General features: G+C 55.5%; 2 protein-coding genes across 2 annotated transcripts in view; one reads left to right on the top strand and one right to left on the bottom strand.

Annotated features, from left to right (window-relative positions):
• Positions 1–7,832, bottom strand: part of HOOK2 (hook microtubule tethering protein 2) — a 62,352-nt gene extending 54,520 nt beyond the window's left edge. Inside the window, exon 1 of the mRNA XM_077261885.1 lies at positions 7,749–7,832. The gene's annotated coding sequence lies outside the window, so the exon portion shown is untranslated. The remainder of the gene's footprint in view (positions 1–7,748) is intronic.
• A 5,888-nt stretch (positions 7,833–13,720) lies between these two features.
• Positions 13,721–15,983, top strand: JUNB (JunB proto-oncogene, AP-1 transcription factor subunit). Its single transcript, XM_077261886.1, has one exon. The coding sequence runs from the start codon at positions 13,843–13,845 to the stop codon at positions 14,689–14,691; it is 849 nt and encodes a 282-aa protein (XP_077118001.1). The 5' UTR covers positions 13,721–13,842; the 3' UTR covers positions 14,692–15,983.
• Positions 15,984–20,909: the final 4,926 nt, after the last annotated feature.

Consider the following 20,909-nt stretch of genomic DNA (forward strand, 5'->3'; position numbering starts at 1 on the left):
ATATGGAGGTAAGAAGAATGGTGGAGAGATGTCCTGGATATGAGAATATGGAGGTAAGAAGGGTGGAGAGACGTCCTGGATATGAGAATATGGAGGTAAGAAGAAGGGTGGAGAGACGTCCTGGATATGAGAATATGGAGGGAGAGTGGTGGAGGGACGTCCTGGATATGAGAATGTGGAGCACGGAAGAATGGTGGAGGGACGTCCTGGATATTAGAATATGGAGGCAGGTGAGAAGAATGTTGGATATGAGATGATGGAAGTGGGAAAAATAGTGTGGAGATGTCCTGGATATGAGAATATGGAGCAAGGGAGAAGAATTGTAGAGAGACATCCTGCAATATGAAAATATGAAGAGAGAAGTATGGTAGAGCGACGTCCTGAATATGAGAATAAGGAGGAGGTGAGAAGAATGGTGGAGCGACGTCCTGGATATGAGAATATGTAGGAGGTGAGAAGAATAGCGAAGAATCATCCTGGAAATGAGACTATGGATGAAGGCACAGGAATGGTGGAGAGACGTCCTGGATATGAGGTTATGGAGGAGGTGGGAAGAATAGTGGAGAGACATCCTGGATATGAAAATATGGAGGAGGTAAAAAGAATGCTGAAGAGACATCCTGAATCTCAGAATATCGAGGAAGGGAGAAGAATGGTGGGGAAACATCCTGCATATGAAATGGAGAAGGTGGAGAATTGTGGAGAGACGTACTGGATATGAGAATATGGAGGAAGGAAGAAGAATGGTGGAGAGACGTCCTGTATATGAGATGATGGAGGAAGGGTGAAGAATGGTGGAGAGATGTCCTGGATATGAGATGATGGAGGAAGGGAGAAGAATGGTGGAAAGAAGTCCTGGATATGAGAATATGGAGGAAGGGAGGAGAATGGTGGAGAGATGTTCTGGATATGAGAATATGGAGGAAGGGAGGAGAATGGTGGTGGACAGAAGTCCTGAATATGATAATATGAAGGAGGTAAGAATGGTGGAGAGATGTCCTGGATATGAGACTATGGAGGAAGGGAGAATGGTGGCGAGATGTCGTGGATATTAGAATATGGAGGAGGGAAGAAGAATGGTGGAGAGACGTCCTGGATATGAGAATATGGAGTAAGGGAGAATGGTGGAAAGACGTCCTGGATATGAGAATATAGAAGGGGTAAGAATGGTGGAGAGATGTCCTGGATATGAGAAAATGGGGGAGGTAAGAATGGTGGAGAGATGTCCTGGATATGAGAATATGGAGGAAGGGAAAAGAATTGTAGAGAGACATCCTGCAATATGAAAATAAAAAGGGAGTGAGAAGAATGGTGGAGCGACATCCCGAATATGAGAATATAGAGGAGGTGAGAAGAAAGGTGGAGGGTCGTCCAGGATATGAGAACATATAGGAGTTGAGAAGAATAGTGAAGAATCATCCTGGATATGAGAATATGGAGGAAGGGACAGAAATGTTGGAGAAAAGTCCTGGATAAGATAAAATGGAGGAGGCAAGGAGAACAGTGGAGAGAAGTCCTGGATATGCAAATATGGAGGAGGTGAAAAGAATGGTGGAGTGATGTCCTGGATATGACAATATGGAGGAAGGGAGAAGAATGGTGGAGAAACATCCTTCATATGAAATGATAGAGGTGAGAAGAATGGTGGAGAGACGTCCTGTATATGAGAATATGGAGGAGGGAAGAATAGTGGAGAGATGTCCTGGATATGAGAATATGGAGTAAGGGAGAAGGATAGTAGAGGGACATCTTGAATATGAAAATATGGAGGAGGTGAGAAGAATGGTGGAGAGACATCCTGGATATGAGATGATGGAGGAAGGGAAAAGAATGGTGGCGAGACGTCCTGGATATGAGAATATGGAGGTGAGTAGAATGATGGAGAGATGTCCTGGATATGAGAGTATGGAAGAAGGGAGAATAATTGTAGAGAGACATCCTGCAATATGAAAATATGAAGGAAGGGAGAAGAATGGTGGAGCGATATCCTGAATATGAGAATATGAAGGAAATGAGAAGAATGGTGGAGAGACGTCCTGGACATGAGAATATGTAGGAGGTTTGAAGAATAGTGAAGACTCATCCTGGTTATGAGAATATGGAGGAAGTGACAGAAATGGTGGAAAAAAGTCCTGGATATGAATATATGGAGCAGGTGAAAAGAATGATGGAGAGATGTGCTGGATATGAGAATATGAAGGAAGGGAGAAGAATGATGGAGAAACATCCTGCATATGAGATGATGGAGGAAGGGAGAAGAATGGTGTTGAGAAGTCCTGGATATGAGAATATGGAGGAGGTAAGAATAGTGGAGAGATGTCCTGGATATGAGATCATGGAGGAAAGGAGAAGAATGGTGGAGAAACATCCTGCATATGACATAATGAAGGTGAGAAGAATGGTAGAGAGATGTCCTGGATATGAGAATTTGGAGGAGGGAAGAAGAATGGTGGAGAGACGTCCTGGATATGAGAATTTGGAGGAGGGAAGAAGAATGGTGGAGAGACGTCCTGGATATGAGAATTTGGAGGAGGGAAGAAGAATGGTGGAGAGACGTCCTGGATTTGAGAATATGCAGGAGGGAAGAAGAATGGTGGAGAGACGTCCTGGATATGAGAATATGGAGGAGGGAAGAAGAATGGTGGAGAGACGTCCTGGATATGAGAATTTGGAGGAGGGAAGAAAAATGATGGAGAGACGTCCTGGATATAAGAATATGGAGGAAAGGAGATGAATGGTGGAGAAACATCCTGCATATGACATAATGAAGGTGAGAAGAATGGTGGAGAGAGGTCCTGGATATGAGAATATGGAGGAGGGAAGAAGAATAGTGGAAACTAGAGACGTCCTGGATATGAGATGATGGAGGTGACAATGGTGGAGAGACATCCTGTATGAGATAATGGAAGAAGGAATGGTGGAGAGATGTACTAGATATAAGATGATGGAGGTGAGAATGGTGGAGAGACATACTGGATATGAGATGATGGATGTGAGGAGAATTGTGGAGAGACATACTGCATATGAGATGATGGTGTGAGGAGAATGGTGGAGAGACATACTGGATATGAGATGATGGAGGTGAGGAGAATAGCGGAGAGACACACTGGATATGAGATGATGGATGTGAGGAGAATTGTGGAGAGACATCCTGGATATGAGATGATGGAGGTGAGGAGAATGGCGGAGAGACACACTGGATATGAGATGATGGAGGTGAGGAGAATGGCGTAGAGACATCATGGATATGAGATGATGGAGGTGAGGAGAATGGCGGAGAGACACACTGGATATGAGATGATGGATGTGAGGAGAATTGTGGAGAGACATACTGCATATGAGATGATGGTGTGAGGAGAATGGTGGAGAGACATCATGGATATGAGATGATGGAGGTGAGGAGAATGGTGGACAGACATCCTGGATATGAGATGATGGAGGTGAGGAGAATAGCGGAGAGACACACTGGATATGAGATGATGGATGTGAGGAGAATTGTGGAGAGACATCCTGGATATGAGATGATGGAGGTGAGGAGAATGGCGGAGAGACACACTGGATATGAGACGATGGAGGTGAGGAGAATGGCGTAGAGACATCATGGATATGAGATGATGGAGGTGAGGAGAATGGCGGAGAGACACATTGGATATGAGATGATGGAGGTGAGGAGAATAGTGGAGAGACATCCTGGATATGAGATAATGGAGGTGAGGAGAATGGTGGAGAGACATCATGGATATGAGATGATGGAGGTGAGGAGAACAGTGGAGAGACATCATGGATATGAGATGATGGAGGTGAGGAGAATGGTGGAGAGACATACTGGATATGAGATGATGTAGGTGAGAATAGTGGAGAGACATCATGGATATGAGATGATGGAGGTGAGGAGAATGGTGGAGAGACATACTGGATATGAGATGATGGAGGTGAGGAGAATGGCGGAGACACATACTGGATATGAGATGATGGAGGTGAAGAGAATGGTGGAGAGACATACTGGATATGAGATGATGGAGGTGAGGAGAATGGTGGAGAGACATCATGGATATGAGATGATGGAGGTGAGGAGAATAGTGGAGAGACATGGATATGAGATGATGGAGGTGGGGAGAATGGCAGAGAGACATCATGGATATGAGATGATAGAGGTGAGGAGAATGGCAGAGAGACATCATGGATATGAGATGATGGAGGTGAGGAGAATGGCGGAGAGACATCATGGATATGAGATGATGGAGGTGAGGAGAATGGCGGAGAGATCATGGATATGAGATGATGGAGGTGAGGAGAATGGCGGAGAGACACACTGGATATGAGATGATGGAGGTGAGGAGAATAGTGGAGAGACGTCCTGGATATGAGATGATGGAGGTGAGGAGAATGGTGGAGAGACATCATGGATATGAGATGATGGAGGTGAGGAGAATAGTGGAGAGACATCATGGATATGAGATGATGGAAGTGAGAAGAATGGTGGAGAGACATCATGGATATGAGATGATGGAGGTGAGGAGAATAGTGGAGAGACATCATGGATATGAGATGATGGAGGTGAGGAGAATAGTGGAGAGACATCATGGATATGAGATGATGGAGGTGAGGAGAATGGTGGAGAGACATACTGGATATGAGATGATGGAGGTGAGAAGAATGGTGGAGAGACATCCTGGATATGAGATGATGGAGGTGAGGAGAATGGTGGAGAGACATACTGGATATGAGATGATGGAGGTGAGGAGAATGGTGGAGAGACATCATGGATATGAGATGATGGAGGTGAGGAGAATGGCGGAGACATCATGAATATGAGATGATGGAGGTGAGGAGAATGGTGGAGACACATACTGGATATGAGATGATGGAGGTGAGGAGAATGGCGCAGAGACATCATGGATATGAGATGATGGAGGTGAGGAGAATGGCGGAGAGACATCATGGATATGAGATGATGGAGGTGAGGAGAATGGTGGAGAGACGTCCTGGATTTGAGCTGATGGAGGTGAGGAGAATAGTGGAGAGACATCATGGATATGAGATGATGGAGGTGAGGAGAATGGTGGAGAGACATCATGGTTATGAGATGATGGAGGTGAGGAGAATGGTGGAGAGACGTCCTGGATTTGAGCTGATGGAGGTGAGGAGAATGGTGGAGAGACGTCCTGGATAGGAGATGATGGAGGTGAGAATGGTGAAGGCACTTTGAGGATAGGAGAGCATGCTGGTGAGAAGGTTTGGATGGGCCACGTGGGAGGAGCAGAGTTGTACCGGGCCTTGTATCTTAGCGTTCTGAACTCTATTCTTGCAGTAATTTGCAGCCGGTGGAGACTGACACAGAGCTTTGGCATTTGAGGAACAGGAAGAGGAGCGGATACTGTGCGCAGCAGAGCTGGGGAAGGATTGTACAGGTGCCAATCAGTTCCTTGATAAACCACAGAATCATAAGTAGGAAAAAAAACCTATAACAAAATAATTCAAAAGCATCGCCTGCATGCTCCAATAAGCAAAACTAAAAAGAAAGAAGACCTCTTAATACAGTTATATAATGAACATGACGGATTTTACATTCCCGGATTATAGTCTGCATATAATACTTATGGCTTAGTGCAATGTTCCTTCTCGCCTCCATAAGTGGCTCTGGGTGGGGGTCGCATTTTGGCAATAAAGTGAGAGCGAATCCTGTGCCTCATCACTGACTCATTCTCACTCTCAATGGAGCTTGTGTAATGTGCCGGGAGGATTGGGGAAATTCTTCCTCCCAAAATCCTCAAATTACCAACAGATGTCAAACATTGCACTGGGTATTGTGGTCACGGGCTGGAGTCACTATATTGCCCCCCGCCTAATATCTGCGTCGCCCAGGTCCGTGTATTTTTCGGCCACATGTACCCGGCCCTATTTGCCACATCAAAATTGCACTGGATCCCACATCCAGCAGAAAGCCTGGAGGAATCTCAGGGCAGCACTCAGAGTCAGGCGGCTGCCACAAAGGGTCTGCTAGATCTGTAGCGTTCAGACCATCATGTAATGCTTAATTTAACCTATGGTGGCGCTACAGGGAACCCAAGCACTGGCTGGTGGGCGTCCTCTCTGCTCCTAGCTGTGCTGCAGTCACATTGTGGAACCTTCTGCTGCGTCTTCTCCATTACAGCATCTTCTAAGGGGCAGATTCCCTTCAGATTTCCCCTGTAAATGTCACCGCTCAGGAGGCGGCACCGCCTAATCTGCACATCCGCCTCAGGGTGGGAAAAAAGACATTTCTGGTGTAAAGCCGCCTGGTGCGTGGATGCCGGGCGTGTGCACACTCAGGACAGGAAAGGGTTAACGAGTTCTTCCCAAAACTGATCCTCCGTCATTTCCCGCTGTGTCATCGGATATTAATAGGATGGGGAAGTATGGGCCGAGCCATAGAGGGCACCCTGTGCTGCAGCCCAAACCTCCCTCCAGTCACCCTGTGCTGCAGCCCAAACCTCCCTCCAGTCACCCTGTGCTGCAGCCCACACCTCCCTCCCGTCACCCTGTGCTGCAGCCCACACCTCCCTCCTGTCACCGTGAGCTGCAGCCCACACCTCCCTCCTGTCACCCTGTGCTGTACCCACACCTCCCTCCTGTCACCCTGTGCCGCAGCCCCACACCTCCCTCCTGTCACCCGGTGGTGGGAGGAGCAAACTCCATGTCTATATCACCCTGTGGTGGGAGGGGTAAACATGTCACATAGCTCCTCCCTGTTGTCCATTTCCCTGTGGTGGGAGGGGCAGGCTCCATGTCACGTAGCTCCTCCCTGTTGTCCATTTCCCTGTGGTGGGAGGGGCAGGCTCCATGTCACGTAGCTCCTCCCTCTTGTCCATTTTCCTGTGGTGGGAGGGGCAGGCTCCATGTCACGTAGCTCCTCCCTCTTGTCAATTTCCCTGTGGTGGGAGGGGCAGGCTCCATGTCACATAGCTCCTCCCTGTTGTCCATTTCCCCGTGGTGGGATGGGCAGGCTCCATGTCACATAGCTCCTCCCTCTTGTCCATTTCCCCGTGGTGGGAGGGGCAGGCTCCATGTCACGTAGCTCCTCCCCCTGCTGGTAGATGCCTCCCTGTAGTTGCCCGCGGTGGGTCTTGCACCTCTCGGAGGTGAGGCTTCCGTGTACATGTAAGGAGCTGACGGAGGTGACAGGTGCTGGCTTGTGCCCGGCCTCTCCCAGCGCATTTCACAACCCCGGCTCTGACCTTAGGTGAACACCTCTGTGACCCCACACAAGACAGAAAGAGACAAGGAAAGGGTTAACTGCTGGAAAGCGACAACTACAGCGCATCCGTGGAGGGCGGCAGCGGGCGAGTAACGCGGTCATCATTATCATGCCCGAGCGGCCGGTGGAGGGAATCCCGGAGTGACGAGAGGTGACAGGTGCGGACACGTGGGGCAGGCCAGTCCTGCAGGATGCCAGCGCTGGAATCCCAGGAATGACAATCCTGGCACCCAGTCACCTCCCTGCATGGGGCGCGGCACATCCGGATTCCACAGGGTGCCGAGCGCCCCGGGCCAAGGAGCAGCCGCCTGCTGCCTCTCCAGGGACGGGCCGAGATCACTAGACATGAACTTGGCGGCCGATGCCGCTGCTCTGCCCAGCAAACGCCATCGGGGAGGCGAAACCCAATAATAATCTTTATTTTTATATAGCGCCAACATATTCCGCAGCGCTTTACAGTTTGCACACATTATCATCGCTGTACCCGATGGGGCTCACAATCTAAACTTACCGTTGTTATTACGGAGGTCCGTGGCCACTTAGTCACCCTCGCTCCATCATCTTCCCGTTCCTCATTCCTAATAGATCCACCTCTGGAACTGGAGACAGAAATAGATTAGTTTTTCCAACTTATTCGCACTTATTATCCTAATATCCTCCTCCTGTTCTTATCCTGCTAGGATCCACTTTTATACATCCCTTTAAGTAAGAGGTCTTTAAAAACAGCGCCCCTGCTGTGCACAACAGGTTGCGTGCGGTAATGCAGCTCAGTTCCATTCACTTTAATGCAGCTTGGCAGCAATACCAGCTACGACCTGTAGACAGGGGTGGCGCTATATACAAAAGTTGAAGAACAAGGCCCCATCATGTGTGTACAGACCTCCCAGTGTGTAATACTCCCTCTCCCCTGTGGTGGCGCTGCAGGGAAACTGAAGGCTTGATGGCCAGATCAGAGCTGATTGATAGGCCCCATCCGCAGGAGACGCCCCGTGATCATTGCTGGAAGCCTCTTCTAATTACAATGTGGAGACCCCCTTACAGACACTAATAACCTTTTTTTTGCCCCCATATCCTATTTCTCATCATGGCCCCCTCGTTCATTAACCCCTGATGATCCATACGTCTCCTCATCTCTCCTATACCCATACGTCTCCTCATGTATATTATTATTGCCCTACATTCCTTTCCTTGCCCGATAATTATCACCCGTCCTGTCATTATCAGGTTTCTTCTTCTCCATTAACCCCTCGTTACTCCCAATATTCCTCTTCTTCTCTATGCCTTGTGATGGCAGACGGCCCGAAGACCCAGCACGTCCCAGGACTTTGGACAAACCGCCATAAGGTCATACGGCGTGGCTTTAACAGGCAGCCGGATGCCACCATGTCTCCTGGGAAGCAGCAGACTGGCGCTTCCTCCATAACAATGTGCCAGACAGTGGTACCCCCATGATAGTGGGATCTACAGATTCCCCCATAACAATGTCTTCCCAGACCCCCTCCTACACCAGTACCAGAAGCCCCCATAATACTGGGCTCTATACATACCGCATTATGTTGGCAACTACAAATGCCCCCATAACGATGTGCGAGTCACAGATGTGCTCTTAAAAGGGACAGCTACAGATGCCCACAACAATGAGTCTGCCCCAGGTGAGGTGTCAGCTGCAGCCCCCCATAAGTATACTAGTGATCGATGCCCCCACAATACTGGGATCTATACAGGTTCTATAATGTTGCAAATTACCAACATTCCCCCATCATAGTGACAGCTACAGATGCCCCATAACAATAACCATTCCTAGATACTGCTGTTAGCTACACGTCACCCATAACACTGCCAGCCACTAACGCCATGGTAACCATGTGCGGAATATCCCCCATTAACACTCCCAGAAAGGCTAGAGGCTAAAATACCCCATAATATCAGTACAAAAATGTCCCCCAACAATGCGGCAGGCAAAGGAAACTGTGATACTACTGCCGGCTACGGGGTGGCATCAGGTCCCCCATAATGTCAGCGAGAGGATTCACTGCCAGCTGCTGCCCAGCAACAATGTGCCAGCCATGGAAGCCTCCGAACTCCTCAATCGCTGTCCTCCCCGGGGATGACTTTTTCACTCTAGTCCTCACTGGCCGGCCTCTACCCTCACTGACCGGCCTCTACCCTCACTGGCCGGCCCCTACCCTCACTGACCGGCCTCTACCCTCACTGGCCGGCCTTTACCCTCACTGACCAGCCCCTACCCTCACTGACAGGCCCCTACCCTCACTGACCGGCCCCTACCCTCACTGACCAGCCCCTACCCTCACCGGCCGGCCTCTACCCTCACTGGCCGGCCCCTACCCTCACTGACCGGCCCGTACCAAAACACTGACCGGCCCCTACCCTCACCGGCCGGGCTCTACCCTCACTGACCGGCCCCTACCCTCACTGGCCGGCCTTTACCCTCACTGACCAGCCCGTACCAACACTGACCGGCCCCTACCCTCACTGGCCGGCCCCTACCCTCACCACTGGCCGGCCCCTACCCTCACTGACCGGCCCGTACCAAAACACTGACCGGCCCCTACCCTCACTGACCGGCCCCTACCCTCACTGACCGGCCCCTACCCTCATTGACCGGCACCTACCCTCACTGGCCGGCCTTTACCCTCACTGACCGGCCCCTACCCTCACTGACCGGCCCCTACCCTCACTGACCGGCCCGTACCAAAACACTGACCGGCCCCTACCCTCACTGACCGGCCCCTACCCTCACTGACCGGCACCTACCCTCACTGGCCGGCCTTTACCCTCACTGGCCGGCCTCTACCCTCACTGGCCGGCCCCTACCCTCACTGACCGGCCCGTACCAAAACACTGACCGGCCCCTACCCTCACTGACCGGCCCCTACCCTCACTGACCGGCACCTACCCTCACTGGCCGGCCTTTACCCTCACTGGCCGGCCTCTACCCTCACTGGCCGGCCCCTACCCTCACTGACCGTCCCGTACCAAAACACTGACCGGCCCCTACCCTCACTGACCGGCCCCTACCCTCACTGACCGGCACCTACCCTCACTGGCCGGCCTTTACCCTCACTGACCAGCCCCTACCCTCACTGGCCGGCCCCTACCCTCACTGACCGGCCCCTACCCTCACTGACCGGCCCGTACCAAAACACTGACCGGCCCCTACCCTCACTGACCGGCCCCTACCCTCACTGACCAGCACCTACCCTCACTGACAGGCCCCTACCCTCACTGACAGGCCCCTACCCTCACTGGCCAGCCTTTACCCTCACTGACCAGCCCGTACCAACACTGACCGGCCCCTACCCTCACTGGCCGGCCCCTACCCTCACCACTGGCCGGCCCCTACCCTCATTGACCGGCCCGTACCAAAACACTGACCGGCCCCTACCCTCACTGACCGGCCCCTACCCTCACTGACCGGCGCCTACCCTCACTGACAGGCCCCTACCCTCACTAACCGGCCCCTACCCTCACTGACAGGCCCCTACCCTCACTGACAGGCCCCTACCCTCACTGACCGGCCCCTACCCTCACTGACCGGCCCCTACCCTCACTGACCGGCCCGTACCAAAACACTGACCGGCCCCTACCCTCACCGGCCGGCCTCTACCCTCACTGGCCGGCCCCTACCCTCACTGACCGGCCCGTACCAAAACACTGACCGGCCCCTACCCTCACTGACCGGCCCCTACCCTCACTGACCGGCCCCTACCCTCACTGACCGGCACCTACCCTCACTGGCCGGCCTTTACCCTCACTGACCGGCCCCTACCCTCACTGACCGGCCCCTACCCTCACTGACCGGCCCGTACCAAAACACTGACCGGCCCCTACCCTCACTGACCGGCACCTACCCTCACTGGCCGGCCCCTACCCTCACTGACCGGCCCGTACCAAAACACTGACCGGCCCCTACCCTCACTGACCGGCCCCTACCCTCACTGACCGGCACCTACCCTCACTGGCCGGCCTTTACCCTCACTGACCAGCCCCTACCCTCACTGGCCGGCCCCTACCCTCACTGACCGGCCCCTACCCTCACTGGCCAGCCTCTACCCTCACTGGCCGGCCCCTACCCTCACTGACCGGCCCGTACCAAAACACTGACCGGCCCCTACCCTCACTGACCGGCCCCTACCCTCACTGACAGGCCCCTACCTTCACTGACAGGCCCCTACCCTCACTGACAGGCCCCTACCCTCACTGACCGGCCTCTACCCTCACTGGCCGGCCTTTACCCTCACTGACCAGCTCGTACCAACACTGACCGGCCCCTACCCTCACTGGCCGGCCCCTACCCTCACCACTGGCCGGCCCCTACCCTCACTGACCGGCCCGTACCAAAACACTGACCGGCCCCTACCCTCACTGACCGGCCCCTACCCTCACTGACCGGCGCCTACCCTCACTGACAGGCTCCTACCCTCACTGACCGGCCCCTACCCTCACTGACAGGCCCCTACCCTCACTGACAGGCCCCTACCCTCACTGACAGGCCCCTACCCTCACTGACCGGCCCCTACCCTCACTGACCGGCCTCTACCCCCACTGACAGGCCCCTACCCTCACTGACCGGCCCCTACCCTCACTGACAGGCCCCTACCCTCACTGACCGGCCCCTACCCACACTGACCGGCCCCTACCCTCATTGGCAGGCCCCTACGCCCACTGGCTGGCCCCTACCCACACTGACCGGCCCCTACCCCCTTACTAACCTGTCCTTCCTGACTACGCTCCCATCCTCTCTGACTGCCCCATCTTCCCTACCATCCTACCCTCCATGACTGCCCCCTACCATCCTGTCTCCCCCAACTACTGTCCTATCTTTCCCGACTACTCTCCTGTCCTCCCTGATGTCCCTTGCAACCCCCCTCCTCCCTGACTACCCTCCCCGTCCTGTCACCCCCGGCTACCCTCCCTGATTACCCCCACCCTCCCTGACTACTCTCCCCCATTACCCCCGCCCTCCCTGACTACTCTCCCCCATTACCCCCGCCCTCCCTGACTACTCTCCCCCATTACCCCCACCCTCCCTGACTACTCTCCCCCATTACCCCCACCCTCCCTGACTACCCTCCCCCATTACCCCCACCCTCCCTGACTACCCTCCCCCATTACCCCCGCCCTCACTGACTACTCTCCCCCATTACCCCCGCCCTCCCTGACTACTCTCCCCTATTACCCCTGTCCTCCCTGACTACTCTCCCCCATTACCCCTGCCCTCCCTGACTACTCTCCTATCCCCCCTAACTACTGTCCCTGACTACTCCCTGTCGTCCCTTACTACCCCCGTCCTCCCTGACTACCCTCCCCCGTCCTGTCCCTGACTACTCTCCCCCGTTCTCCCTGACTACCCTCCCCCATCCTGTCCCCCCTGGCTACCGTCCCTGACTACTCTCCCCCGTTCTCCCTGACTACCCTCCCCCGTCCTGTCCCCCCTGGCTACCGTCCCCGGTTACCCCCACCCTCCCTGACTACTCTCCCCCATTACCCCCGCCCTCCCTGACTACTCTCTCCCCCATTACCCCCGTCCTCCCTGACTACTCTCCCCCATTACCCCCGCCCTCCCTGACTACTCTCCCCCATTACCCCCGCCCTCCCTGACTACTCTCCCCCATTACCCCCGCCCTCCCTGACTACTCTCCCCCATTACCCCCGTCCTCCCTGACTACTCTCCCCCATTACCCCTGCCCTCCCTGACTACTCTCCTGTCCCCCCTAACTACTGTCCCTGACTACTCCCTGTCGTCCCTTACTACCCCCGTCCTCCCTGACTACCCTCCCCCGTCCTGTCCCTGACTACCCTCCCCCGTCCTGTCCCCCCTGGCTACCGTCCCTGACTACTCTCCCCCGTTCTCCCTGACTACCCTCCCTAGTCCTGTCACCCCTGACTACCGTCCCTGGTTACCCCCACCCTCCCTGACTACTCTCCCCCATTACCCCCGTCCTCCCTGACTACTCTACCCATTACCCCCGCCCTCCCTGACTACTCTCCCCCTTTACCCCTGCCCTCCCTGACTACTCTCCTGTCCCCCCTAACTACTGTCCCTGACTACTCCCTGTCGTCCCTTACTACCCCCGTCCTCCCTGACTACCCCCGTCCTCCCTGACTACCCTCCCCCGTCCTGTCCCCCCTGTTCCTGACTACCCTCCCCCGTCCTGTCCCCCCTGGCTACCCTCCCCCGTCTTGTCCCCCCTGGCTACCGTCCCTGACTACTCTCCCCCGTTCTCCCTGACTACCCTCCCCAGTCCTGTCACCCCTGACTACCGTCCCTGGTTACCCCCGGCTCCCCCTGACAACCTTCCCCTCCTCCCTCCTGTTTACAAGCAGCACGAGTTTCCCGGCACTGACGTCACACGCACGCCTCCCCTCTCCTCACGTCGATAGCCGTGACGTCCCTAAAGCCTGGACCAATGAGCGCTCGGCTTGTCGCTTCCGGGGGCCGGGCTGGGGTATAAAGCCTATGGCGCCTGGGCGAGAGCTGTCAGATGAGAGCTGAGCGTCCCGTGTGACATCGCTGCCAGTGCCGGGAGAGAAGTGACCGCCGCTCGCCTGTCCGCTCACTTTCCCGCCTTCTGCCCGGTCTCATGTGCTCCAGGATGGAGCAGCCCTTCTACCACGATGACTCCATGCTGTCCCCGTACTCCCGGCCGGAGCCGTCTCTGCTGAAGCCCGGCCTGGCGTCCCTCACCGACCAGTACCGGACGCCGAAGCCCGACATGTCCTACTACACGGAGCAGCCGAGCCTGAAGATGTCCGCCCCGGAGCTGGAGCGGCTGATCATCCACAGCGGCCCCGGCGTCATCAGCAGCCCGGCCGGGGGGCAGCTCTACTACCGGGGCGGCACGGAGGAGCAGGAGGGCTTCGTGGACGGCTTCGTGCGGGCGCTGGACGATCTGCACAAGATGAACCGGGACGTGGCGCCGCCGAACGTGTCCCTGAGCGGTGGCGGGAGCACCGTGTCCCCGGTGACCGGCGGCGGCCTGTTCGGGGGAGACCCGGCCGTGTACACCAACCTGTCCGCCTACAACTGCTACCGCCAGCCGTCCGCCACCATCAGCTACCTCCCGCCCGCCGCCGCCGGCTACAGCCCGGTCTTCAAGGAGGAGCCGCAGACCGTCCCGGAGGCCGGCGGCAGCAGAGACAGCACCCCGGCGCCCATGTCCCCCATCAACATGGAGGAGCAGGAGAAGATCAAGGTGGAGCGGAAGCGGCTGCGGAACCGCCTGGCGGCCACCAAGTGCCGCAAGCGGAAGCTGGAGCGGATCGCCCGCCTGGAGGACAAGGTGCGGGAGCTGAAGAGCGAGAACAGCGGCCTGAGCGGCACCGCCGGGGCCCTGCGGGAGCAGGTGGAGCAGCTGAAGGGCCGGGTGCGGGAGCATGCGCGGCACGGCTGCCAGCTGCTGCTGGGGGGCAAGGGGCACGCGGTGTACTGAGGCCCCGCCCCCGAGGAGCTGCCCTGCAAGGATGGCTACAGCGCCCCCTGCTGTTTATAACCTGCGACATCCAGGGGTGGATAAGGACTGCAGCGCCCCCTGTTGTTTATAGACTGACCTGCAACATGCAGGTGGCAAAGGTGGATGACTACAGCGCCCCCTTACTGACTGGCACCATCCAGTGGGCCTCCTTGCCAGGGGTGCATAAGGACTACAGCGCCCCCTGCGATCTATAGACTGTCCTGCAACATGCAGGTGACAAAGTTGGATGACTACAGCGCCTGACTTACCACATCCAATGCCAGGCGTGGATAAGGACTACTGCGCCCTCTGTTGTCTGCCCCATCTGTACACTCCGGAGGGTGGAACTCTGCCCCCTACTGACCTCCAACATCCGGTGGGCAGAGGTGAATGCCTACAGCGCCCCCTGCTGTCTGCCCCATGTAAAGACTCCAGAGGGTGGGGTGTTGGCATCCCATCTATAGACTGAGCCCGCGGGGGGCACGGCGGGCAGAGACTTGTTGCTATCGGGGCTGATACCACCCATCCATGGTATTGCTGCTCTAAGAAGGACCATGACTTGGGAGAGACTCTTCCCTCTTTACTGAGGAACTACAAGCCCCAGCTTTTTTTATTTCTAGTGCGGAGACTTGTGGCCCCTCAGTAATCAGGTGCAGGGAGTCTATTAACCCTTCTTCTGCCACCACCAGGTTGCCCACGTGGCAGCGGCGGGGTTAATCCTTGCTGTGCGCTGACTAATCCCTTCCCCCGCCAGCACTTAATGTCTTCCTAATTTGTGTTGTATCACGATGTGAAATGAGGAAGAGGGTGTCGGTCATGTGACCGGCGTGGAGGGGGACGGGTGAGGCGGGCACAGCCTGTGGTATAGGGACCACCCTCGCCAGTCACGCACTGTAATGGGGACTGCACCCGACTGGCGATCACGACAAGTGCAAATCTGGGGTTTCTTCCAGTGTGAGGTTTACAGACCAACGTTGTGACTCCTATCGCTGGGGGTGCGTGCTGTGCGGAGGAGGGTCCTGCTGGGCAGGCCGGCACGGCGCCACCCCCGGTGTAGAGCTGGGCAGGGGGCTCCGCAGGCCTCGGACCACCCTCCTGCCCCTCTAAGGTAATAAGTATTTAATGCACAGTAGTTTATTTAAGGTACTTCGCTGCCGGAGATTTCTGGGAAGTGTCGGAGCTTCTATTTGTCTGTTTTTATACCGCGCCGTCTCCAGACGTTTTCTATGTCTTGTTTCTGTATTTAAGTAAAATGATTGTTTACAGATGTACGAGTGTGTCCTGCCTTTATTACACCGATGAGCCGGACTGCGGGGGGCAGCACCCCCAATATGGGTCTGCAGGGGTACAGCCCGCATGAGGGGAGCCAGACTGCGGGGGGCAGCACCCCAATACATGTCTGCAGGGCATGAGGGGAGCCGGGGGGGGGGGGGGGCAGCACCCCCAAAAAGTGGTCTGCACATGAGAGCCGTACTCCGGGGAGTCACACCGCACATGATGAGAGCCGTACTCCGGGGAGTCACACCGCACATGATGAGAGATGTACTCCGGGGAATCACACCGCACATGATGAGAGCCGAACTCCGGGGAATCTCACCGCACATGATGAGAGCCGTACTCCGGGGAATCTCACCGCGCACTATGAGAGATGTACTCCGGGGAATCACACCGCGCACGATGAGAGATGTACTCCGGGGAATCACACCGCACATGATGAGAGCCGTACTCCGGGGAATCACACCGCACATGATGAGAGCTGTACTCCGGGGAATCACACCGCACATGATTAGAGCCGTACTCCGGGGAATCACCGCACATGATGAGAGCTGTACTCCGGGGAATCACACCGCACATGATGAGAGCCGTACTCCGTACTCCGGGGAGTCACACCGCACATGATGAGAGCCGTACTCTGGGGGGATCACACTGCACATGATGAGAGCCGTACTCCGGGGAATCACACCGCGCACTATGAGAGATGTACTCCGGGGAATCACACCGCGCACTATGAGAGATGTACTTCGGGGAATCACACCGCGCACTATGAGAGATGTACTCCGGGGAATCACACCGCACATGATGAGAGCCGTACTCCGGGGAATCACACCGCACATGATGAGAGCTGTACTCCGGGGAATCACACCGCACATGATGAGAGCCGTACTCCGGGGAATCACCGCACATGATGAGAGCTGTACTCCGGGGAATCACACCGCACATGATGAGAGCTGTACTCCGGGGAATCACACCGCGCACTATGAGAGATGTACTCCGGGGTATTTGCTCCCAGAAAAGGGCTTCTGTTAACAGAGTCGTGTACTAGGTTCATGCACATAAGGGGCTCTGCTGCAAGGGGGCAGCACAGGGAGGGTATAGCTTGTGCCCCCTCATGGTTGTGGGGACTGTAGTCGCCCCTGGGGTCTCTGCTGACCTGCATATAAGGTCTAGCAAAAATCTTGGCTCCAGGACTCTGAGGACGTCCGCAGTCCAGGAGCTATGAAGAACAGACATGAGGCCCCTGACACTGGGCACATGCCACATCCCGCAGAGTAAGGAACGGGGCCCTGAGACCAGCGATGGGTCTTCATGTCCTTGATGGCCGCTGTTTAGAAATGGTGCACTGCATCCCCCTCCACTGCACAGCTGTGACCCCCAAGAGCTCAGCCACGAGGAAGCTGGGGCAGAACAGTCTATGGGGTAGATAGGGGGTCTGTTACATACCAGCAACAATAGGGGGCGCCGTATATGGGATATGGCCTGACGCTGCCTCCATCCATCCCAGGCCACGGGTCATCAGCTGGTGACTTCATTCTGGGTGGTGTCATCACCTCGTTATAGGCTGCCGTGATGCGATGTCCTGGGATCACACTCCGCCTGTCATCTTTTACTACCTGACCCTATAAATCTGCTGCTCGTGCTCCTATATAATGTGCGGCTGTGATGTCATCATCGTTCTCTGCAATGATTGGCTGATAAATGGTTATAAGGTCCTTTTATCGTGGAGCAGGACGTTCTACCACGTCGTGGTCACCTGTAGGCTCCATCCAGTACAATGACCCAGTATCCTTCCCTGTGTTAGTGGTGTTCGGCATAAATGAGTACACCCCCTCCTAAAAGTAAGATTGTATTCGATATCTCACTGAACACAATTTCCAACATTCTGACAATTCAGAGTTTCATAGAACATTTTTTAACCCATGACATAACTGCTACATCCTATATTGTGTATGACCTCCATGATTATTGAGGACAGCACCGAGCCTTCTAGGTCTGAGATCAACAAGTTGGCGACATTGTACTTCTACCTTCTTCCATTCTCCAAGGACGAGCTCAACGGAAAGTGATGACAACTTGTGTCGTAGGTTTCCCCAGGTGATCGGTTTGGATCAGGAGACACTTGGCCACTGAGTCACATTCACTTGTTCTTCATAAATGCATCAGATGTGAGTATTGTATCACTGAGGTGTAGGAAAAGTGAACGTCTACCAAAGGCACGGAGTGATGGCTGATTCTTCTGTCACTATGGAGCAGCACATCTGTGATATCCTGACACTATTAATGACATGCAGCCCCCGACACCATCAGCTCATATGCCCCCCGACACCATCAGCTCATGTGCCCCCGACAGCATCAGCTCATGTGCCCCCCGACACCATCATCTCATGTGCCCCCCGACACCAGCAGCTCATGTGCCCCCCCGACACCAGCAGCTCATGTGCCCCCCGACACCAGCAGCTCATGTGACCCCCGACACCAGCAGCTCATGTGCCCCTCGACACCAGCAGCTCATGTGCCCCGACACCATCAGCTCATGTGCCCCCCGACACCATCAGCTCATGTGCCCCCCGACACCAGCAGCTCATGTGCCCCCCGACACCAGCAGCTCATGTGCCCCGACACCATCAGCTCATGTGCCCCCGACACCATCAGCTCATGTGCCCCCCGACACCATCAGCTCATGTGCCCCCCGACACCATCAGCTCATGTGCCCCCCGACACCATCAGCTCATGTGTCCCCCGACACCATCAGCTTATGTGCCCCCCGACACCAGCAGCTCATGTGTCCCCCGACACCATCAGCTCATGTGCCCCCCGACACCAGCAGCTCATGTGTCCCCCGACACCAGCAGCTCATGTGCCCCTCGACACCAGCAGCTCATGTGCCCCGACACCATCAGCTCATGTGCCCCGACACCATCAGCTCATGTGCCCCCCGACACCAGCAGCTCATGTGCCCCCCGACACCAGCAGCTCATGTGCCCCCGACACCATCAGCTCATGTGTCCCCCGACACCACCAGCTCATGTGCCCCCGACACCATCAGCTCATGTGCCCCCCGACACCATCAGCTCATGTGCCCCCCGACACCATCAGCTCATGTGTCCCCCGACACCATCAGCTCATGTGCCCCCCGACACCATCAGCTCATGTGTCCCCCGACACCATCAGCTCATGTGCCCCCCGACACCAGCAGCTCATGTGTCCCCCGACACCATCAGCTCATGTGCCCCCGACACCATCAGCTCATGTGCCCCCCGACACCAGCAGCTCATGTGCCCCCGACACCATCAGCTCATGTGTCCCCCGACACCACCAGCTCATGTGCCCCCCGACACCATCAGCTCATGTGCCCCCCGACACCAGCAGCTCATGTGCCCCCCGACACCATCAGCTCATGTGCCCCCGACACCAGCAGCTCATGTGTCCCCCGACACCATCAGCTCATGTGCCCCCGACACCATCAGCTCATGTGCCCCCGACACCATCAGCTCATGTGCCCCCCGACACCAGCAGCTCATGTGCCCCCGACACCATCAGCTCATGTGCCCCCCGACACCATCAGCTCATGTGCCCCCCGACACCAGCAGCTCATGTGCCCCCTGACACACCAGCAGCTCATGTGCCCCCCGACACCAGCAGCTCATGTGCCCCCGACACCATCAGCTCATGTGCCCCCCGACACCATCAGCTCATGTGTCCCCCGACACCATCAGCTCATGTGCCCCCCGACACCATCAGCTCATGTGTCCCCCGACACCATCAGCTCATGTGTCCCCCGACACCATCAGCTCATGTGCCCCCCGACACCATCAGCTCATGTGTCCCCCGACACCACCAGCTCATGTGTCCCCCGACACCACCAGCTCATGTGCCCCCCGACACCATCAGCTCATGTGCCCCCGACACCATCAGCTCATGTGTCCCCCGACACCATCAGCTCATGTGCCCCCCGACACCAGCAGCTCAAGTGCCCCCCGACACCATCAGCTCATGTGCCCCCGACACCATCAGCTCATGTGCCCCCCGACACCAGCAGCTCATGTGCCCCCCGACACCATCAGCTCATGTGTCCCCCGACACCATCAGCTCATGTGCCCCCCGACACCATCAGCTCATGTGCCCCCCGACACCAGCAGCTCATGTGCCCCCGACACCATCAGCTCATGTGCCCCCCGACACCACCAGCTCATGTGCCCCCCGACACCAGCAGCTCATGTGCCCCCGACACCATCAGCTCATGTGCCCCCGACACCATCAGCTCATGTGCCCCCCGACACCACCAGCTCATGTGCCCCCCGACACCAGCAGCTCATGTGCCCCCCGACACCACCAGCTCATGTGCCCCCCAACACTAGCAGCTCATGTGCCCCCCGACACCATCAGCTCATGACAACATGAAATGGGAATGGGTAACGGCCCTTTATAGTCACCTATGTAATAAATAATTAGTTTTACAGTTGTGCTCAAAAGTTTACATACCCCGGCAGAATTTTTGCTTTCTTGGCCTTTTTTCAAAGAATATGAATGATAACGCCAAAACTTTTTCTCCGCTCATGGTTAGTGGTTGGGTGAAGCCATTTATTGTCAAACTTCTGTGTTTTCTGTCTTTAAATCATAATGACCACCCAAAACATCCAAATGACCCTGATCAGAAGTTCACATACCCTGGTGATTTTGGCCTGATAACATGCACAGAAGTTGACACAAATGGGTGTGAATGGCTACTAAAGGTAACATCCTCACCGTGGACCTGTTTGCTTGTAATCAGTGTGTGTGCATAAAAGCTGAGTGAGTTTCTGGGATCCAGACAGATTCTTGCATCTTTCATCCAGCCACTGACGTTTCTGGATTGTGAGTCATGGGGAAAGCAAAAGAATTGTCAATGGATCCACGGGAAAAGGTAGTTGAACTGTATA

This window comes from Ranitomeya variabilis, chromosome 5 (genome assembly GCF_051348905.1).
Source record: "Ranitomeya variabilis isolate aRanVar5 chromosome 5, aRanVar5.hap1, whole genome shotgun sequence".
Taxonomy (NCBI): Eukaryota; Metazoa; Chordata; class Amphibia; order Anura; family Dendrobatidae; genus Ranitomeya; species Ranitomeya variabilis.